Genomic DNA, 24,486 nt, shown 5'->3' with positions numbered 1-24,486 from the left:
CTAGATAAAAGGGAAAAAACATAGCTGCCTAGCTACAGTTAATTCATGGCTCCCGCATCATACACGATTACTACTATATATATTACTGTAATACATGGAGGCAACAAAACTTCATCTCATGCAGAACAACTAGAGATTTGAACATCTTTATGGCTCCAAAAAAGAATATCAGTAATTCTTTTTTGCTATGTCTTCTGCCAATTTCAGCGCTAAAATAAATAATAATTCTCTGTTGTCTCAGAAGAAAAAAGTCCCTTCCTTCTGTAGAAAGGGGTTGACTGTTAATAAAACAAAATATTTTGAAGTTTAATAGTAAAAATTTCACCAGGAAATAATGAAGGAAAAAAAATTCCAGCTCCTAATTTTGGAGTATCAAATGAAAGAAAATGAATCGATAGGAATTTCTATACACAAGTTAATTCATCAGCAGCATAATTTTACATTATCTATCCCCAAACAAGACTTCACAAAATAATGTCTTTATATGAAAATTTTGTTAAGCAATTATACTAAAATCTTTCAAAATTTTTCAACTTAAAATTTGCAAAGTCACCTCTATTTGTGCTGCCAAACTTGCTTTCTCCTTCTCTTTTCGCTCCATGCATCTCTTCACTTCCTCTAACTCAGATGCCACTGCATTGAAGTTCAGCTGCATTCTCAAATCTGACATCTGCTTCTCCAAATCATGTTTTTCTGGCTCTACCCCTTAAGAAAAAAAAAAAAAACATAAATTTCAGTGGTTGTTCTATATTCACAGAAGAATGTACTTTCAATGTTACTAAACCCTGGTGTGTTACTATTAAAACACTTACTCAACAGACCTTTCAGCCTTCATCAATCTATTGTTTCAAGTTTCAAAAGGTTTCAAAGATATAAACATTGCAGTCCCACCAGCAGCATATGAGTGTACCTTTTTCCCTACATCCTCACCAAAATTTATTGTTGTTTGTCTTCATAATAGCTGCCACTCTGACTGGAGTGAGATGATATCTTAGAGTGGTTTTGATGTGTATTTCTCTAATTACTAGTGATGATAAACATTTTTTCATATATTTGTTGACTGATTGTATATAATCTTCTGAGAAGTGTCTGTTCAGGTCCTTGGCCCATTTACTGATTGGGTTATTTGTTTTCTTAGTGCTCTGTTTTTTGAGTTCTTTATATACCCTAGAGTTTTAGTGGTTTATCTTATGTGTGAGAGGTAAAGATTTGCTCCCAAGATGTAGGCTCTGAAAGCAGTATGGAGATTTCTTGGAAAATTGGGAATAAAATCACCATTTCACCCAGCTATCCCTCTCCTCCGTCTATACCAAAAGGACTTAAAAACAGCATACTATAGGGACACAGCCACATCAATGTTTATAGCAGCACAATTCGCAATAGCTAAATAAATAGCTAGATGCCCTTAGGTAGATGAATGGATAGGGAGACTTCAGTATATATACACACAATGGAATATTACTCTGCATTAAAGAAGAATAAAATCATGACATTTGCAGGTAAATGGATGAAGTTGGAGAATAATGCTAAGTGAAGTAAGCCAATCCCCAAAAACCAAAGGCCAAATGTTTTCTTTGATATGAGGATGCTGACTCATAATGGCAATGGATGGGGAGCATGGGAGGAAAAGACGAACTCTGGATAGGACAGCAGGGTTGGAGGGGAAGGGAGGGGGCATGAGGATAGAAATGATGGTGGAATGTGATGGACATCATTATGCAAAGTACATGTATGAAGACATGAATTGGTGTGAACATACTTTGTATACAACCAGAGTTATGAAAAATTGTGCTCTATGCATTCCACTGTCATATATAAATAAAAAAAGTGAACAGAGATTTAAAAAAAGATATAAACATTGCTACATCAACCAATATTTTACTTTAGTACTAAATTTAAAGTGTTATCTGATGTATAGCATGATTTTTTCAGAAAACCCTAAACATTTTTTTCTTTAATTTTCTCCAAATCTCCACATTATCTTCAAATTTTTAAACAAAAATACTAAAAGAATTTTCAGCCAAGCTACTATATCAAACTGAAGTTAATGAAGCTTATACAACAAAATGCCTTTCCTGCAACATAAACAGCAGATGATACTGCTAAATCCCTGCCAGTGTAGGACTATCCATTTACTAATTCTTACTAGTTCTAGGGACTATGACCTGAAATTATAACATCAAACACTGCAAACTAACTTAGCATTTAATTCAACATGAAATACTTGTCTATGATACACAGGTTCCTATAATATATTGTTCTTCTTCTAACACAAAAATGAGTACATAACAAGCTCATCCTCAATGAGCTTGCATTCCAAGAATAGGACATAAATTATCACTGTACTCTAAAATGCCAGCTATTGGAATATATACTATCAATTCAAAACTACCATTTTCCTAGTATTTTCTTCTGGAAAATAAAGGAATAAAGGGAGAAAACGTTACCAATCAAATTTGTACATCATTCATAAAATACATCCCAGCTTCAGAAGTTCAAAACTATATACATGAAGGAATGGAAGACAGGCAGGCTTTTCAATAGCATGAGAACAAACCCGTGAGAATTACTGACAAGACAGTGCAAAGGAGAACAATACAAAATTCCACCAAGCAATAGAAATGGAGTTGGGGTGTTATTTTAGGAAAAGGGAACAGCATAAAGTGCATGGATTCAAAAGTAGATTTAATATTCACTTAATAGTTTGATATGGTTACCACATATGAGAGTAGGAAAAGGAAGAGGCAGATGGGAGATTATGCATTGCTTAGAAACTTAGAATTTATCCTAAAGGTAGGATTATCAAACATTATTCTAAAGTTGATAAAAGTCTCCTGAAAAGGATAAGATAGTAACTATTTTAACCATAAGCTCTATGTAACAACTCCACAATTCTGTCATTGTATTGCAAAAGTAGCCAAGATAGTGTGTAAATGAATGGGAGTACCTCTGTTCCAATAAAGTTTATTTACAAAAGCAGGTAGCAGTCTGAATTTGGCCATGATCCCTACTGCACCTACTCTTACTAGGTCTCCAACCTAAAATTGTATAGATACACTTGTTTACCTGTAAATGCAATTGCTGATTTTATGTATTCACTCATTTTATTAATACACTTTACATATGTACATGCATATGTCTCATGTATATATTGATACATAACATTAAAATGGATGTACACTAATAAATATTATATAAAAATGTGTAGGCACAAGTATACATACATATGCAAAGATCCATATGTACACCTTATGAAAGGTACATAATTGGTGTGGGGTCATATTATATATGCTTCATAATATATACACATAAAGATGTTAAAAAGTATGAATAAATACATACATATACATATTAATGAAAGATTTGGCAAAATTAAAAATTTAAAACATAGAGAATGAAATATAAGTACTATTGCAAAAATTTTCCTTTCACATTCAGAGGACTGTCTCATCTTTGCATTCTGGAGAAAACCAACCTGAGCTAGAGTAGGATAGCAGCTAAAATCTCAAGTTTTGGGGAAGAAAAGATTTGGGTCTGTGTAACATTTGGATGCCCTCTCCAAAACAAACTCATTTTGATTTGCCATCCTAATAGTATTAAGATGTAGGACCTTTAAGAGGTGATTAGGTCATGATGGCTTCAATCTCATGGATGGGTTAATGCCATTATTGTAGGAGCAGGTTCATTATCATGAAAGTGGCTTTGTTACATGAACTATCCCATCAGCTTTTTCACACTTTGATTCTCTCACAAACACAATTGTGTTTCCCTCTCTTACATGTTGTCTTGTTCCTGCCTTCTTTGCTCTTTGGAGAAAATAAACAGAAAAAATAATATAACGGAAACATTTATTGAACTTGATTGAGACCACTAGAAACCAAGCAAAATCGATTTCAGAAGCAAAGGCAGAGCCAATTTTACAGCAAACAAAGGAACAAACAGAAGCCACAATGTGACAGTATGATTTCTTCCATAGAATGGTCTTTAAACAATGAAAGTATACAATAAAGTTAAAAAACTCTAGAATTCCCCTTTATCATTGATAAGAGAACTCACAGATTTTTTTCAAATCTTGATAAGTTTTTTTGGTTTATTTGTTTTTTGGGGTGTTTTTTTTTTGTTTGTTTGTTTTTGTGTGTGTGTGGTGCTGGGGATTGAACCCAGGGCCTCATGCATGCAAGACAAGCACTCTACCAACCAAGCTATATCCCTAGCCCAAGTTACATTTTTTTTAATATTTCTTTTAAGATGGACACAATTATATTTATTTTATTTATTTTTATGTAGTGCTAAGGATCAAACCCGTAGCCTCACTTGTGCAAGGCAAGCTCTCTACTGCTGAACTATAACCCCAACCCCCAAGTTACATTTTTATATTCCTCCAAGATGCACACCAAGCCAACCATGAGCCTCCCAATTTTCCCAGAGAATTGGGAGGCTGAGGCAGGAGGAATACAAATTTGAGGATAGCCGTAAATAAGTTAGTGAGACATTGTCTCAAAATAAAATTTTTTAAAAAGGGCTGGTGATGTAGCTGAAAGGTAAAGCACACTTGGATTCTATCTCGAGTACAAAAAAAAAAAAAGATGTAAACTAAAAACAACTAGATTTTATGTGGTGTCAGAACATATCAAATTTGCCACACTCTTTTCCCCAAAATGAGTCCCTAGTTCCTATGTGTATATTTATGAAAAATTTGAGTAATAATCTAATAGCTAAGAATTTAACTTTAAATATTTGATGTCAAATGATATTTATAATATCATAAGAAACAAGTGACTAGTGGTATACAAATATATTAACATAGCTTTGTCAAAATTTGTTAACCATTGAAGATTTTTCTAGCAATGTGTAATTTGAGTTTAGGCAATGTCCTGAGATATATTTGGGAAGCCTAAGGACATATTTACCTTCCCTAAATTCAATTTTATATTGAATGTTTATAAGAATTTCTCCAGGGTTTGGGGGCATAGTTCAGTGGTGGAACACATGTTTGCCAAAACCAAGGCTCCTGGAATGGGTCTCTAGCACCACAAAACCAAAACAAAAGGATTGTACCATAATTTCTGTATTTGAATGGGAAGGCTCATTACTGGAATAATTTACAAGCTGAGCAACCTGAACTTCTCTGTTAAGAACTATTTTTTTTAATCTGAATGCCATCATTTTTATTAAACCTGAATTGTCAGAGAAAATACATCCAAAAATCATTAAAGTCCACAATCTGAATTAAGATCTCCACTGAGAAAGTATTCAAATACAAAAGAAAAACTTGGTGATATGGCTCATGACAAATTCTAAAATTTTGTCACCAATATCTAAATAAAAAAATAAGGGGCTGGGGTTGTAGCTCAGTGGTGGAGCACTTGCCTAGCATGTGTAAGGCGTTGGGACTAATCCTCAGCACCATAAATAAATAGATAGATAAATAGATAGACAGATAGATAGATAGATGGATAGATAGATAGAAAGAGTGAAGGTGTTGTGTGCATCTACAACTAAAAATATTTTTTAAATAATATAGAATCATAATTTTAATTGATCATATTCTAAAAATTAGGAGAAGGGAAAGTGAAACATACAAGTTTATTTATAATTTAAGTGTACACACACACACACACACACACATCCTTACGTGTGGGATAGAAAAACTGAAAAACCTCCATTACTGCTTTTGAAGGCTCTAAGAGAAAGAGCCATGAAATAAACAAGTATGAAAATCAAACTAGGTTTACAAATCAAGCACAGAAGGCATTAAAATTGGTTGCTACATAAGAGAAACGTGCTGAAAAACATTTTAGTAGATCAAGAAACAGACAAGATGACATAAGCACAACATGAGGAATACAATTTGAAGAATAGGAAACTAACTAACACATTGACAAATCAGAATTATACCTCTCCTAAACCTCCAGTCATCTCCTTGTTCATCCTGATACATTGATTGTTGCTTGGAAATCTGAGATACTTGATGTTGTAAACCCTTCCGATCACCTTCTGCTTTTGTAAGTTGTATACGCAGTTCTTCTACCTAAATTCATTAAGTCAAAAATAAAACTTTTATTTGTTTCTAAATACCAGGAAAAATTTGAACTTGAAAATTATTATAAATTATTTCCCTGGGCAAAAAAAAATAAATAATAATAATCACTTCTGATGGGCCCAACACAGTTGAAACCAAGTTAATCTCCTTGCTACAGCAAACACAGCAGAATAGTCTTCGGCTCTATTTTATCATCTTTCCATTCCTTCCACAAAGAATGTATTTTTTTTTAATATTTTTTAGTTGCTGATAGATCTTTATTTTTTTTTTAATACATGCTGCTGAGAATCAAACCCAGTGCCTCACATATACCAAGCATGTGCACTACCACTGAGCCCCAGCCCCAGCCCCAAGAATGTATTTTACTTCTCTGTGTCCACTGTGACAAAGAATCTGACCACACTGTGTGTGTGTTGAGCACAGTGCCTTCACATTGGAGGGTAGAGGGAGTGGGGATTTGCTGGGAATTGAACCAAGAGCCTTGGTTATAAACACAAGTGACACCGGCAGCGGCTTGGGAGTCTGAGGCAGGAGAATCATAAGTTCAAAACCAGCCTCAGTAACTTAGAGAGTCCTTAAGCAACTCAGGGAGACCCTGTTCTCTAAATAAAATTTTAAAAAGGGGGTGGGAATGTGGTTCAGTGGTTAAGCACCTATACAAAAAAAAAAATAAATAAAACTCAAATGAAATGATGATCTGATTAGCATATTTGACATCAAAATAAGTAATAGATGCAGTTGAATGAACTAAAATCAGGAACTGTTTTATTCATTCTTACATTGCTAGAGAAAGACTAGCAAATTGCCTTCCAATTAACAGGCACACCTCCAATAACCATAAACAAGTTAGTGGTGTCAAATAGTTTCAGCTAAACTCACAGTGACAACCTGAACAAAGAAATCTCTAGCTTCAAAAACTGAAATGAGAGATTACAAATCAGAGTTCAAAAAAATGTTTAGGATAAATTGAATACAAATACAAGCTTCCATAAAAGAAATTCTCTGAATTCCGCTAACATTAATTCCATGTGACCACTAACTCCAAAACAAAGTCAATGAACATTTGTAAAGGCTTTGTAAAACAGGTGCCAAGGTGTATTTTCAGCACCAATTGTCAAAACATAAAACTGCTTTTGAACATCTATGATGCCTGACATCTTTGCCTACAGAGCATTTTGTGTAGGTAAGTTATGTAATGCACACCTCAAAACAGAAGAAGGAACAATTGCAGTTTGTGTTAAATACAAGCAGAGAGGCAGTGAGAAACCCATACACCCTTATCCAATGTATGTAAGATGGCTATTTTAAAGTTATTGAACTTTAAATATCAGAAGCACTAAACTCCCATTATAGGCTAATGGACTGCAAAATATTATGCTTAAAATGTAAGCCTTATCTTTGCTTAAAAGAGGTCAGGTAGCACCTTGAAAACATGAATAAAAAACAATGATGTATTCAAAGCAACCTGATCATGTAAATGTCTGTTTTATGTATTTCAACTTCCTCCTTTATTCTCCAATGCCTCCTTGAATAAAATTAAGCTCCCAGGAAAATTTTATCTTACACATCCAGTCTTACTCTTACACTGCTCGTGCTAAGAGAGATAAGTCCTAAGTTGGAGCGGCAATTGGCAAGACACATTTTCACAGTGGGAACCTGGGCTAGTGTTTTGTATAAGCTTTTTCTGAATCTTCATCTTTTGCTTATATGTGCTAACATACAGTCCTTAGGGAGGAAAATTTTCTAGACCTAGTTTTGTTCTTTTTTTCATTTCACAAAGACACTTAAAAGAGGAGGCTCAATATAAAAGATTGCCATAGTTTGCACAGGCTTACCTGATGTAAAAGTGTTTCTCTGTTGCCTTCTGACTGATTCAATAACCTGCGAGACAGCTGCAATTCCTGTTCAAGCTAGAGATTCAACAAGGAATAAAAATATGTCCAATGGGGCACAATTTAAAAGGAAAACAGCAGAAAAGTTTTCAGGAGATATTTGCAGCTAATAAGAAAGAATAAATATCTCAACATAAACATGTATCAATACTTCCATTAAAATAATAACATAAAGTATGCTACACAGGCCACCTAGAGGTCTGAAATGTAGTCATTTCCATCTCAACTGTGATCTGTTTGAGTCTCTTCTCCTTGGGCCTTGATTCATCACTAAAATAAGAATTTTATATTAGACAGTCTCTTCTTGAGATCCCTTCTAGTTCTAAATCATTTTAATCTCAATTGTAAAGCAATTTTCCTTTAAATTAGAAGATGTAGTGTCAAAAGAACTAAATTAGAATAAAAACTGCAGGGACCTAATAATTCAAAGTACATTTCATCAAATGTAATTTCTTATTCTCCTAATATTCATAAGATATTCCTAATTTTTTTAAATTTCTACGTTTAGTAAAAAGCTTTTAAAATCTCATTAACAATATTACCATTAGATAAACATCTATGGAAAATGTGGCCACTTAGTTGACTAAATACCCTACAAAGTCTGAATATGCTTTAATTTCAATTTGAAAATATATACTAACATCAAAAATGAGCTCAATAGTTTTTCAAACACTGCCAATTTATAGAAACATGTTTCTTACATTATCATTACCTTGTGACATTTTATCATAAAAATTTAGAGCTTATATATGCGATACTCATTTATTTTTTTAACAATAAGGTTATTTTTTAAAATCAAATTTTATTAGGATGTTTTTTTAGCAATTAAGATTTTTAATAGTTTTCCTAAATAATTATTTCATTTGAACAAACTGCTATCTATATTAGCAGTCCTTTAAAAACTGGACATGATAGGTGTGCTTATCAAGGAGCTTGAGAGAACCTCGAAGTGACAGAACAGTCCTGTATGTTGATTGTGACAGTGGTTGACAACAGTCTACACAGAAGGTAAGAATAGGTAGAAAAACACACAACACACAAATGCAAGCACATAAAGCTGGCAAAATCTGCATAAACTCTGGATTATACCAACAACTTCCTGGTTTTGCAACCAAGTGGTAATTACACAAAACATTATCACTGAGGGAAACTGGGTAAAAGGTGAGTGGGAGCTTTGTTTTGAAACATCCTATTACTCTAAATCTTTCATTTCAAAATGAATTTTTAATCAAGCCTAAATATTTTTAACAAATTATGCATGTGGCCCATAAAGTGAATACCATATTAAAAAATGTAAAGTGCATGTGGTATCAAAATCCACACAAAATACTGTCCAATCTGTTCTCTCATTTCTGTGAAAAAAAAAGAAGGAGAAAGAAATCATACTTCAGTCAAAATGCCTTTGAAATCAAGCTGGACCCATATTGGTCAGAAACCGTATGTAATATCAGCAGTCCCAACCCCCAAAGTGTAGACTCCAGACCTGACCTGCAGTTCACAGACATAAATCTGCATAAGCTCTATGGATTAAATCAATGCCAATTTCCTGGTTTTGCTATCGAATGTGAATTATACAAAACATTACCAGTGAGGAAAAATGGATGAAAGGTGCACAGGAACTTTATTGTAAAACAACAAATTTATGTCAAAGGTCCTTAATATCTAATGAGAATAGAAAATATTTTAAGAAGTAATCTGCTAACCATACCTATCTGCTATAGTGAAAATGAATATACATAAAATAGCCAGCATTTAAACAATAGATCCTTCCTAACAACAAAGTCAGGTCCTTTAAATGTTCCCCAGGGAGGAAAGGTAAAGTTTAATTCACTTCTCAAAAACAAGAGTAGACACAGATGACAAGGTAGCAAATGGCCTGTGTACGTTTTCAAAAGCAAGAAATAAAGAGTATCACAGTCATCAAACCAAGCAACTTCACATGAAAGCATTGAGCCCCCACCGTGTCCTAATAAATTATCTCAGAGACACTCTTCTATAGCCACTCAACAAATATCACAAATTCCAAACCACATTATTATTTGAGATGATTTTCAAAATCTTACTTGACTCTTCTCCGTTTCAGTTTGTTTTAGCTTATTTTTCATTTCTCCCTCATTCTCATCTGTTTTAGCTTCTTGTTTCTTCAATGCCTAGAATGAAAGTGGTTGGAAAAAAAATGTATTATTTGAGAAAATGTATAAAACTGAAAATCCTTACTAGGATTTATTAAGAAAAGGCTGAGAAGGATATTGTTATGAATCACACAAAACCTATAAATGAATTACAACTTGCTCATTCACTGAAACCCTAAGGACGCTTTAATGGAGATCAAATATAAACAACTGCCTGATCTTTCTAATCATTTTCCACCTAGTTTTATCCATTCCCTGACACCTTTGGGAATTGTGTTATACATTTAGAGAGTCTAGACAGCATAACAGTTATCTTAGAAGCAAAGTGTACTGCCTTCTGAAATAACAGTATTTAAATATGTGATCTGCTCAGATTTTTAGACCTAACACCAAAAATGAGCTCAGTAGTTTTTCAAAATTCTGAAAAAATACTGCCAATATTATAGAAACATGTTTCCTACAATATCATTACCTATGTGACATTTTATCATAATACATAAATGGTTTTTCAAACTATACTTCACATAGAGAAATCATTCTTTTCTATAGTTACCCCTCTTTAATAAAATGGGGAAAAAAGAACATTAAGAAAATACAAACTTCAAAAGTTAACCACAAAATTATTTGTCCCAGTTTGTTTTTATTTTAAAACAAAATTAAACTTATGGAAAAAATTATACTTTGGCATAGTATTTCATTACATCTAAATGGTATTCCATTTATTTAATTTTTTTTTTTCAAAAATTAAGCAACTGGACTTAGCAAGGTGCATATGTAAAGGCCACACACAGTGAGAAAAGCCAAACTGCCTAAAGTCTTTTTCAACAAATTCAATAGAAAAACAAATTTTAGGCAAATAGCAAGACATATTGAAATCTGCTTTAATACCTGAATTCCAATCATTATCAATTTCATTAATTTACATATTTAACACATATCATTTCTAAATCTATTTACTATTAATTAGGGGCTACTAATATATGCATATGTACAACAAATATAGTCCCCTACTCATGAGATGAGCACCCTTTACCACAGCTCCTACTTTCACTACTAAAACAGCTATTGAGTAAAAAGGCAGAGAAGCATCATTGAAATAGAAAATAATTTTGATGAATATAACCTTATAACATTTTTACAGTGTTTCATATGCCCAGGCATTTTCTTCAATGCATATTATAAGGCAGTGGTGTAGACCAAGTAATTTGATACTTCTAAGGCACATAGGTCAATATCTGGCACATAACAAATGAGAAATAAAAGTCAAGAACTATCATAACTGAATTATTGCACTGATAAAGCTAAAACTCATAATGCCTTGCAGGTCATTATCAACTCATTTTAATGTTTGGTATTTTGTCTTTATCGTACACTAAATGGAATTCAAAATAATACTTAATTCTATATGCATAATGTGTTCAGTGTTGGCTGGTGGAATATGTTTATAGATTTTATTTCCTGAACAAAATGCTAGAAATTTAAAACTTACTACTGGCATCTTTATTTTCTGTGATTCTTTGATCTTTTCTACACCAAGTGACCCAATGTGTGTGTATATGAGAGAGAGAGAGAAATGTAAAAAAGTGATATAAAGAAGTTGTTGTTGACTTTTTTTAATCAATTCATTCTAAAAAATTTCAACTGTCTTATTTCACGCCATAATCCTTCCAACCTGCCCCATTTTTTAATGTTAAACATAATCAGTTATCTTGCTTTTCAATACTTTTCCACTGGACTAAAACCAACATGGGCTTTTCTATAAAGGGGTGACTAGGAAGAAGATTTCTTCAGGTATGTAGCTTCATCAAACTCTAGTCAGTCTGGATTTGAGCTCTGCAGCAGAAACCACTCCAAATAAGTACACAGTAAAGGCTTGGCAAGATCAGGTGAGGTCATGTTGAGGCCACACATGAAAGGAAGGAATAGACAACTCCAAATAAGAAGGGATGGTCCCAAAAAGAGTTCTTCCCTTCCAAAAAATGAGTTCAAAATCTATAACCTTCAACCAGTAGTTGCTAAAATGAAGTGGTCCCTCTTATGTGATTCTGAGCATTTTTTAATGTCCCTCTTCTTATTAGTGTTAGTGAAGTAGGAAGAGCCACATGCTGAGCTTTTAAAACTTGACCTAACTTCATGCTGCAACTCAGAGTTTAATTTACCTAAGAATTTAAACTCCAAAAATTTCCCAATGAAGGTTTTCTAGCTTACTAACTAGAATTAATCCCTTTCTGTCCCTTCCCAGGATCTCCAAAAATTAAATTTAACAACTGTAACATTTAACATTGGAAAAAAACAAACAGTGTAGTGATGATTAAAAAAAAATATTTATTGGGATGGGGTTGTGACTCAGTGGTAGAGCGCTTGCCTAGCATGCGTGAGGCACTGGGTTCAATCCCCCGCACCACATAAAAATAAACAAATAAAATAAAAGTATTGTGTCCATCTACAGCTAAAAAAAATATTTTTAAAAATATTTATTTTTGTGTTTACATTAAATAGGTAATAACTTTTTCTCATTTTAAGAAGTTAACACTTTAGTCTTTAGGGGAAAAAAAAGTCTACTGAATGTGTTTTAAAATAATGTACTATTAACATAAGAGTTGCAAAGATTGTTCAGAGTTCCCACCTACCCTTCACCAAGCTGTCCCTAAAATTAACATCTGACATAACCATTGTACTTTCACCAAAACCCAAACATTAATATTGTTACAAAACCATTAAGCTATAAATTTTATTCAAATGTCATATCCTTTTTTCTTCCAATATCTACCAATGATACTACATCGCCTTTTGTTAGCTTGCTTCCCTATCTGTGAAAATGTCTTAGTTTTCCCTTGTCTTTTTTATAATCTCAACATTTTAAAAGAATATTGGTCAGGTATGTGGTAGAATGTCCCCCAATTTGTGGTGCGACCACTTTAGAAAGTAGTATAGAGATTCTTTAGAAAACATGGAATGGAATCACCATTTGTCCCAGTTATCCCACTCCTTAGTTTATACCCAAAGGACTTAAAATCAGCATACTACAGTGATACAGTCACATCAATTTTTATAGCAGCTCAATTCACAATAGCCAACCTATAAACAAATCTAGGTGCCCTTCAACAGATGAATAGATAAAGAAAACGTGATATATAATACACACACACACACACACACACACACAATGGAATATTACTCATCCATAAAGAAGAATGAAATTATGGCATTTTCCATTAAATGGATGGAACTGGAGACTATCATGCTAAATGAAATAAGACAGTTCCAAAAAAATCAAAGGCTGAATGTTCTGATATATAGATGTGAACCCACAATAAGGGAGGATGGGGAGGGGAAGAATTAAAATCCACTGGATTGAACAAAGGGGAGTGAAAGGGAAAGGAGGAGGAATGGGAATAGGAAAGATAGTAGAATGAACTGAACATAACTTTTCTATCCTTATATATGAATATACAACCAGGGCAACTTGACATCATGTACAAGAATAGGACCCTAATTAGAATAAGTTATACTCCATGTATGTACAGTATTTCAAAATACACTCTACTGTCATGTATATCTAAAAAGAACAATTTTTTAAAAAATGTCTTCCAATTTGGTTTTGTTTGATGTCTTGTCATGATTGGACAGAGCACATAAATACTTTTGGTGGGCAGGGGCAGAATACTATAGTATTAAAATCCCCTTTCTATTGCACTACATTGCAGGGTCAGTGACTAGTAATGATAACCTGAGCCCTTGATTAAGGTAAGGTGGTGTCAAATACAAACTTTTCATATTGTATTTGTTTGTAGAGTCATTAAGTCCAGTTCACACTGTCAAAGTTTAGAGAATTAATCTCTACCTCTCAGAGAAAAAGTATAAAAGAAGGTATTAAAATAGGTTAAAACCACCACAGCAATTATATTGGAAGATACGTTGAGATTAGCATAAAATATAAAAAGTTTCACCCATAAATTGTAGCTCAGGGCCAGACCCACACAGTTCATAGTAGAAGCTACTTTGTCCTTTTTTAGTCTAGAAAAATTTACCCCATCAGACCTTACAGTTTAGTCTAATGCCAGGTTTCTAGTAAGTTCACTCACAGGCCAGTGCCTACCAGTAAACAAATTGTTGAACCTGTTTATACACCACCCCCCCCAAAATAATATGCTCATACCAAAATCATTAATGAATGGTCTAGAAATTACAAATAAGACTATATAAGGAGATGGAGTACACTCATCAAACCTCCATCAAACATATCTGTTTTCTTAATTCAGCTCAGCTATTCCACACTCATAAAGGATTCTTGGCCATCTCACTACTGGGTTTCTCTGCAGCTTCTAGCCCTTCACCACAGGTCACAAGCTATCAATTTTGAACATCTAAACCCATAAATACCAACTCCCTGATTCCTCTACCCTGTAAAGAAAAGATTCATCACTTATAGCAGGATCCATTCTCCTTAAAGGGCAAGTTGGGAAGTAATTACCTTTATCTTCACACTAATAGATATTTATTCCAATCTCCATTTCTCATAATCATTTTAGTTAGCGTTTAAGGAATTTAAAAAAATCAATAAGCTGAACCTTAATCAAATTATATTTTATATCTAAATATAAAAGACTTATACCCTATATCAGCATCATTCTTCTGAAAGTCAACTGTCTGTTTTTTGTTTTTTTTAATTAAAAAAGTCCATATTTGAACTGGCTCAATAAAAGGACCTCTAATTCTCTTGGATACACAGGAATATCCTAAAATAATCCTGTATTATCCCATTCTTCCTCACTTGCTACCTGTCACCATCTGATCAGCTACTTATAATAACTCTTTTCCAGAACATGTTTCTGTTGAAGCCCTACTAACTGCCTGAAACTTTATTTAACACTCTTTTTTATTTTTCCTTTTACTCTAAGCATTTGTAAGTCTTCGAAAATTTAGTCAATAAGAACTTAAATTCTGTTGTTTTCACTAAGAGGAACAAGTGTAGTACTAAGGAGCAATCCCAAAGGAATTACTGAACTTCTACTGTATTATCAAGAAATGCTGGGACTGGAGATATAGCTCAGTTGATAGAGTGCTTCCCTCGCATGCACAAGCCTGGGGTTCAATTCCCATCACCAACCACAAAAAAAGAAAACAAAAGAAATACCATTAATTTTAAACACTATCTCTGCTTTCTATAACCAGGCATCAGTCAACAAGTAAACACAATGCAATATTCTAGTCCAGAATACTGAACCAATTTTTCTATATTATCTAGTTCAAAATGAAAGACAGAAACATCTACCTCATAAGATCTATTAAATATACACTGATGTATTTTAAACTTCTGAAAACAGAAAATACTCAACAAGAAAATTTTTTACATTAACTGAGTCAAAATTACAAACCATTTCTTTAAACGTTAATAAAAAACTCATTTACTACTTTTAAGGTGTAAGAACACTGGATTTCTTTTCCATTTTATTTAAATCAAGTAACTTAGAATTATATTAAAAACGACCCAGTAAAGGTAGTTATTAAAGAAGAAAAACCCATCACATGCCAATGAATTTCTATTACTATGTTATTTTGCCCTTTAAAACTTGTTTTTTTCTTAAAAGCAGTTTAACTATAAAGCTATCATGTGCCCTGCTCTAGTATTCAGATTGTCTTTTACATTTTAAAGATCACAGAAACAACACTGAGCCTTAATAGAGGGTCCCTAAGGCATATTTAAGTCTTTAATAACAACAATTTTTCTTTTTTCCTTAAGTGTGCCTATTTCCATTAAAAAGACTAACGTACTGAGTATTGTACTACAGCAGTTCTTTAGAAGTAGATGATTCTGAACTCTCACAGTTATATATAATCAAAAACTGCAGCCTTTCCTTTCAGAAAATAAAAGAACAGAAGAAAGGAAAATGTGTGTAGATGTCTCATCTAACCATAAAAACTTCCAGACTTCCACAATAAACCTGTTTATCAAGAGGCTCTAGCAGATAACACACTGAAAGATGTAGAACAAATAGAGAATTACAGGCCCTTTGTTTACTTCAAATGGACCAGCAAACTTTGTTATAGAGGGCTGGGGTTGTGGCTCAATGGCAGAGCACTTGCCTAGCATGTGTGGGTTCAATTCTGAGCACCACATATAATAAAATAAAGGTACACTGACAACTAAAAAAAAAAAAAAACTTGGTTATAATGATGGCACTGGAATGAAATAAAGATCACATGTTAATTCCCACAGGCCACTGAAATTCCCAGAGAAAAATTAGGGAAGTAAATTATCCCAACTCATCCTGATCACTTAGCAATGTTACAACTGGATGCCTTTGGTCACAAGAGCAAGAATATGTAGATGACTCACTGGTAAACTCACAAGTCCATGGAGACAGGAGGCTGTGTGCATATTAAACAGCAAGTCAGTATCAATGTACTTGAAGGTACATACAAACTGTCAGGCAGATTATATTTTCCAGCAACAATAAAGAATTAAGAAGTCATGTCACTGACAACGAAAAAGTATCTGTTCTTACTATCTTTTTATGTAAAGTCTTCATGTGAGTACAAAAGTCAGCAAATATTTTAACTTCATAGAACATAATAAGATCCTGACCCAAATTAGAACCCAGAAGTTACAAAGTGAAATTATAAGTTGCAATATTTTTGAAAACTAAAATTTTTAAATACCTTTAAGGACATTTGTTCTATTTCAAATCAAACAAAAATTTAAGTACACAGTATATATAAAACACTATGAAGGAAACTTTAATTACAGATTTTTTAAAAGGTAGAAATCTGATGTTCAGCTCCAAAATTCTCTGTGGAAGTTAAACCAAGCTCAAAACCCATCAAACATAACAATTCATATTTTGAAAAAAATACATGTGCATAATACAAAAAGACTTTGTTGTTTAGAATAAAGTTATTCATTTAAATTAAAAGATTTCTGTCAAATTCGGTGACTTTCCGAATTCTGTTTTTCCTTAATCAAGTTAGAGATGCTAGGAGGGTTTACTAAAACTGTTCAAAAAACTTATTTTTCAGCAGTGACAAAAGTGGGGGAAAAAATCTATACCAAAAGGTGCAACTTAAACAAAAAACTCACTTTGGTAAGCAAAAATAGAACTGCATGATGAAAGTCAATATCAATCCAAAATAGATAGTATAATGACACTATACCCATTTGGGGAACATGAAAGTAAAGGAGAAATTTTAAAAACTTGTTGCCAGTTGAACTACGTGTCTTTTGCAGAAGTGAGTGGCAAGAACATACCCAGTAAAGTCACAAAATGCAAAGGTTGTGTTTTTCAAAAGGATACAGTAATATATGGTATCATACATTTACATAGGATTTATCAAAGTTAAATATGTTTTTGCTGAGAGTAATTATAATTCTTAATAATGTTCTATCAAGATATCCAAGGTTTTCAAACATAAAACTCAAAAGTTTTTCTTTAAGAATGGCCTAGATATCTTTTTGCTTTTTCCTCTTCTTATATGATAAGGTGTTTACTATACTACTTCAGTAATACAAGTGCTCTTACAGAAATTACTGTAGTAGAATTGATGGGCACTCACTACTGACCTATTTTCCCCAAGGAATGAACAAACTTCTCAGTTCCACTGTGGGTATTTTTATGGAGTACATGACTGTTTAGGGCACCTGGAGCCAATGAAGCCAAACAAGGTCATGGGTTCAATCACTGTGAGAGCCAATTTCCTTTGCTCTGTTCCATGGCCACAATCTTTACCCTAAACCTTAGCCAAAGGCCACATGGAAGACTAACTAGGCCAGAGATCATGGATGAATCAGCAAAATCCACTACCATGACTATAAAAATAACTCAAAAATAAAACCCCTGTTAACCAGTATCAGGGTTTCATTCTTCAAATGTTATTAAATTTGCCTATCTGAAAAACAAAACCTTAATTACTGCACAAAAAGTTGGTATGCTAAAAGACATAAGTCATTTAACTCCTTTAATTCAAAAACAATAACAGCAATAAGTATTATTCCCTAAAATACCATTGCTTTTACTGGAACGGATTTTATTTTTATGCCATATTTTACTTATTAAAATCTTGCAAGTAAAGTTAAATGTGAGCCCAACAAGTGCACTTTCCAGGATTTCCTTCAAAATCAAAAAGCAAGTGCTTTTCAGTGGAGGGTCTGTTTTTATCCAGGAGTTTCCTCTCAAAAAAGAGCTTGTAGTTTTATTAGAAATCCAGGGCAATATGATACTTCATTTGACTTTCTAAATATGGGACCACTGAGTTAGAACTGTTGACAAACAGAAGATCATAGATAATTATGCAAATTTAATTTAGAATTTCTCAAGTTTTATATGTCTTAGAACAGAAAGCCTTGTAAATACACAACATCTTTCATTGTTCAGAGTTAGAAGTTGTTATTTTATGCCTTTGAGTTTGGGGTTTTTTAAGAACAATTTTCTAATAAAAATAAAACAGTACTAAGTCAACGAATAAATCTATCTGTAGCAGAGTGATCTTTGTTTGCACAATATTACCATGAACTCAGTAGTTGCCCAATAAATATTAATTGATAATGATGGGAAAGGACTTTATAAAACAGATGGTCTAGCATAAATTCACTGAAAATGTAGATAAAAACATTCCATTCTTCAAGAAAAGCATAACATAGAAATTAAACAAGTCCTACACACAGAAAATCTCAGTCTATTGTCAGGCAGCTGTTCAGTCAACAAGAGTACAGACATTTTTCATCATCTTCATAGCATTAACAGCATTAAATGTCTACTTACATATGGTGCTGCACAAAGGGACACACACAGATTCTTGCTAGACTTATTTGTTATAATTTACAATGACAATATTGGCAAGAACAAATGCATACACCCAGCAAAATACATGTGATCAAACAATACTATGAGATCTAGTAATACGCGGTATGAACACAAAATGCATGTCAGGCTAAACACATCTAAGAGTAGCAATAACAGTATTTATTATTAATGTAAACCTCCTCAATTCCAAAAAGAATTTGAGGTACTTTATAAGAACACCTACACATATGCTTAAAGAATAGGTATAGTAAAGAAAGAATTGGCCATAATAGAGAAAATAAATAACAGTTCCTCAAGAACTTAGACAGAGTACGTAACCAGAATAGTGATCTTGAAAAAAGGTGGGGTAGGAGACAAAAAAAAAAATCTTATGTAGACTAATTCCAAACAGGGTAGGAACAAGGAAACTACAAGCACATTGATTAACCCAGGAAAACGTCCTGATATATAACTTTTTCAAAAATACTTGAACAATTAAAACAAAGTATAAGCACCTAAGAATTTGGGAGAAAAAGAATCCAATGAGGAGGTAAAAGAGGTAGGAAGTGCACTGCAAGCACAACTAATAGCCTTAAGTAATATTTTCTTAATAAAATAAAAAGCCTAAGAAGGGGCTGTGCCTTAGTGGTAGAGCACTTGCCTAGAATGTGTGAGGCACTGGATTCAATTCTAAGCACCGCATATAAATAAATGAACAAAATAAAGGCCCATCAACGTCTAAAAAAATAATGTTTGGGAAAAAAAAAAGCCTAAGAAGACGTAAGTGTTAATTATATAGACTACAGGAATTTCAGGACAACTTACACATCATCTCATAAAACTGCACCCTTCAAAGGAATCCAAAGGCTAACAGTTGTTATGCTAATTCATCTATAATGTAGAAAGTATTTCTACATTTTCAACTTTAGTTTTATCATTATTAAATATCAAACTCCTGAAATATATTCTCAAAATGGAATCTTTAATCCAGCCATATTTCCCAATACTAGAAAGACAATATGGCTTGTGGAGAGTTCTGGCTACAATACCTATGAACCAGACAAGAAGTTTGCCCTGAATAGAATTCAAGAATCAAGTACCAAATTAAAACAAACACCCTCCAAATTGTCTTTATTTGCTTTATTTTAGTAGTATTTATTTATTTTATTTATTTAGTGTGTGGGCAGAGGGGGGTGGGGGGGTGGGTGTGCTGGGGATGATGCCCAGGGCACATTAGGCAAATTACTCTACCATTGAGCTATATTTCTAGCCCTCTCCAAATTCTCTTGTAACGTTTTTTCTAGAAGTTTAAGTGGGGGAATTTCACTGAAAGAGTATTAGAAGTGTTTTGGTGTCATCTGAAACAATCAAAGTCCAAGAAAATAGACTACACATTAAATGAGGGTATGAGAGGAAAGAGGAAAATCAAGGGGAAAAAAAAAAAAGAACACTAAGAACTATGATATCTCTTGGACCTGTGCATTGCAAGCTGTGCCAAATAGCATCCAAACACCTTTGAAAAATAAATCCCATAATAACCAATCATTCTTTCCCATCCATTTCCTTCCTATCAGCATGCTGACATTAATGGTTCCTTCTCAACCTTGCAGAGAATAGTGCTTACTGTATTCTTGCCAAAAAAAAATAAAATAAAATAATAATCCAAGATAACAAACATAAAGGAGAGAAGAAAACAATTAGCATGGCATAAAATGATAAGACAAAGAGCAATGGTGTGAATCGAAACTACAATAAGTCAGAATTTAAACAAGCATTTCAGCTATTGATTGGTAAGAGTGCTTGACATGTAGGAGTAAGCAATGAGGCAGAATCACACTCATAAAAGAATTTCCTATAATTATTTGAAAATACACAGTCTTAGCAAAAGCACAGCCTCTTCCACCCAAACTTTCTCCAAAGGTCCTGGAAGAAGTAACTATTTTCCATCTACATGAGCATGCAAGGACTATTGTCCTTACTGAATTACAATGACTTGTTAACATCTCCATTTTCTCAAATAAACTGGGAGTCCAGAAAAGTCAAGACAGTGTTTCAAATATTCAAATCCCTGCTTGCTCACAACAAAGTATCTGACACATAGTAGGTACATGACAGTATTGGCCAAATGGATATTTTACTAAGTACTATTCTGACCATGACATGCAACATTCATTCATTCAAGAAACACTCATGGCGAATGAGTTCATATCTGACACTGGCCTAGATACTGGAGACTCAGCAGTGAGCAAAAGAGATGGAATGCCTACTTCCATAAAGCCTGCATTCTAGCCAGGGGGACAGACAGACACAGGTAATGAAAACTGTTATGAGGGAAAAGGAAAGCAGTGTAACAGGCTCAAGAATTAAGAAGGAGTATTTCTTCTAGGATAATTGATAAGGCCTTTCCAAAGTAGAGTTTGGAATGTCATAAGGGAACAACAGGAAATTCCAGTGAGAGGAATTCAGAAACCAGATCAGAGGGCCCTTTATCAGATTTTAAATCTGATTTTAAATTTGATAAAGAAACCACTGAAGGATTTTTTAAAAAGATGTGCCATTACCTGAATCTATGGGAGAAAGACTGTAAAGTAGTAATAAGGGAAATAAGGCAGCTACCATATTAGTCCAGGAAGGAGAGGACAGTAGTGAGAAGAGCCAAGAGCAAGAGTAACAGAAACACATAAACACCAATTCAGAAAATACTTTTAAAATAGAGCTCATAAAATTTGACGACAGGGTGGGGGATATAGCTCAGTTGGTAGAGTGCATGCACAAGGCCCTGGGTTCAATCCCCAGCATCACACACAAAAAAAAAAAAATTAATGACAGATGACTAGATGAGAAGGACATAAAAAGAGAAGACAAAGACATAAAGGAAACATGTAAAGATTTAAAAACATAAAAGTAAAAGGTAAAATTATTTGTTATATGATGACTATTCACCTTTTTAAGAATACATGAGGTACTTATCTGGATGAACCACACAAAAAGGTAAGATTTAGCACCTTCTGAACAAGTTTATAGGTTAGAAAGGGAAAAAAAAAACAGGAAACCAACTTCAGAGACCCAAGTCTGATCTGGCCTGTGATTTTTAAATCACAAGGACTTGATTCCCATCCAAGACTGATCCTGGCTAGCAAAGCTTCAGATCTCCCTCTTAGATAATAAACATGACACTCTATAACCATTTTTCTCACTACCATATAAGATCCATCAATAGTAACTCTCAATATTATTCTAAAACTTAACCATATTATGAACAAAGACATTCTGAAAATAACCTAAGCAATACCTCATTTCTTGAGCATAAACAGTTTCACTATTGAAAAAAAAGGATTCAGAATACTTAATATAAATATAAGATATTCAATGAGTCAAAAGAGCTATAAAACAGACCCTTCTATCAACTAAAGGGAAACACACATACACAAGATTAGCCAAAGGAAAAATGAACACATATGGAAAATGACAATGATTGGTATGTGTGAATAACAGAGTACAAAATTCATTGATAATTAAGGACAAGAAAATGATCACTAGGATAAAGAGATTTGGGTCTATACAAGACAAAAATTTAGAGTGTCTTTGGGATACTTCATTCCATTTCAAAAACATAAAAAGTGGAAAGAAGGGATATATGATTCCAGTGAAATAAACTACCTTGTCAAATTATATAAAAAAGTTTATTCCATGGAGAAGATGAGGAGGAAGGGAGAGGAAACATTGAATACAAAGCATGAAAGAATTCTACAACCAGGGCTGGGGCTGTAGCTGAGTGTTAGAGCACTTGCCTAGCATGTGTGAGGCACTGGGTTCAATCTTCAGCACCATATAAAAATAAACAAATAAAAATAAAGGTATTTTTTTAAAAGACTCTATAGCCAAAATACACAGAAATGAGAATTTTAATGTTAGAATACAGCAGGTGTTTAACATGTAATAAACAACTTGTTATTTTTTTTCAAAAGCAGAAAGCAATAAAGTTTCAAATTCAAATTTTAAAATAGCAAATAGTTAAATGGTTAGATTTACTTCAGTTGCAACGTTTATGCGAAGTACACTTTCAAGAAGCCCTAAGACCTAACAGTATGTATTTATAAAATCAGTTTTTTATGAATCAGTTTCTATAAAAAAATCAGATTCTATAAAATTTATAGAATCAGTTTTCAAGTAAGTTGGGCAACTTTAATAAATTCCTATTAGGTCACAATTGATGATTCAATACTGACGCCTAGTGGTTAAAAGCATGTAGTACTTTCCTAGTAAGTATGTATCCTATGACTTTTATTAATTTGAAACTCTGAATATGAATTATGTGAAAAACATAAATTAAGAGATCTTGTCTTTACGAACACTCAGAAAAAAGCATAAAGGAAAATATTGTATCTGTAAAGTTTCTTAAAAAGTCTTTTCTGTCCATTATTTGCAGTACCTCAAAACAAAAACTATTCACACCATTTGCTGTTGACACCTGAACAAATAGTATGAAATGTCAGTTTACTCACATTGACAGAGATGAATTCACATTTCTCTGGAAATAGTATTTCAGAAATATTATTTTAAAGAGATCTTACTTTTAGAATTCATTTATCTGGGTAGATGCATTCTAAATGTCTTTTTTCCCTAACTTTTTTATATACTAAAATATCACAAATCCAACTGTATTTATGAAGTTTTTAATATAATTTGGAAACCAGCAAACTACTATGATCAAATTTTATTTGAGATTAAATTCTTACAGAATGTTTGTGGGATTTTTAATTACATCATCTAAACTACTCTATATTGAACTTCAAAGAAGTCCAAATTGTTTAACACCACTTTCTTCTCTGCGAGAATGGGAGCAAAATACAATGTATATAAACCTTTGTTTGAAAACAATTTTTTATCAAGAATTTTATATGCAGCTAAACAGACATTTACATTTGAAAACAACATTCATGCTTTTAGTAACTATTTATTGAGTACTAGTATACTGTGAGATTAACACAGTACCCCATGTCTCAGAAACAGGTGAACATTACGGACAAAGTCCCTGCCAGTGAAATCCACATTCTAGTGAGGAAAGCATATAATAACATAAAAAAAGCAAATTATAATTTGTGTTAAGCACTATATAAAAGTAATATGTGATTGTGGGGGGGGTTTAGAAAGAGGAAAGGGGCAAGAAATTTCTTTCTGAAGAGGTGACAATAAGATCTGAAAGATGATTAATGCATCTCAGTTTGTCAAATTCTGTCTTCTTGCCTCTGTTTCATTGTCTTTAAGTATATGTACTTATCTTCTTCTATACCTGTATATTTATATTTCTGTCTTTAAGTACAATGTATATATCTGCCTTTTACTCTATATTTCTCTCCCTCTCCCACTCCTTCTTCCCCTCCCTCTCCCTGTCTTGTCTTTCCCTATTCCCTCTCTCCCTTCCCCCTCCCCCTTCCCTCTCCCCCTCCCCCTCCCCCTCCCTCTCTCCTCCCCCTTTCCTCTCCCCCTCCCCCTTCCCTCTCCCCCTCCCCCTCCCCCCTTCCCTCTCCCCCTCCTCCCATCAGGCAACCAGAATCTCTCAAATGTCCTTATATATCTGATTCATAATTAAGGAATTAGATAATCCTCTATAAAAATGATTGAACCTTTTTATAGTC

General features: G+C 33.4%; 1 protein-coding gene across 4 annotated transcripts in view; it reads right to left on the bottom strand.

Annotated features, from left to right (window-relative positions):
• Nucleotides 1-24,486, bottom strand: part of Cep128 (centrosomal protein 128) — a 410,851-nt gene that overhangs the window by 306,659 nt on the left and 79,706 nt on the right. For all 4 annotated transcript variants that reach the window (XM_046440733.2, XM_046440735.2, XM_058577821.1 and 1 more), the window contains exons 11-14: nucleotides 9,999-10,085; nucleotides 7,879-7,953; nucleotides 5,899-6,031; nucleotides 554-705 (exon numbers count right to left, since the gene is read on the bottom strand). In XM_046440733.2, coding sequence (XP_046296689.1) covers nucleotides 554-705; nucleotides 5,899-6,031; nucleotides 7,879-7,953; nucleotides 9,999-10,085 — 447 coding nt within the window. The remainder of the gene's footprint in view (nucleotides 1-553; nucleotides 706-5,898; nucleotides 6,032-7,878; nucleotides 7,954-9,998; nucleotides 10,086-24,486) is intronic.

Source organism: Marmota monax, unplaced genomic scaffold, assembly GCF_021218885.2.
Source record: "Marmota monax isolate L192 unplaced genomic scaffold, Marmota_monax_Labrador192_F-V1.1 WCK01_AAM20220418_F8-fsc00017, whole genome shotgun sequence".
NCBI lineage: Eukaryota > Metazoa > Chordata > Mammalia > Rodentia > Sciuridae > Marmota > Marmota monax.
This window is presented reverse-complemented; position numbering and strand designations above follow the sequence as displayed.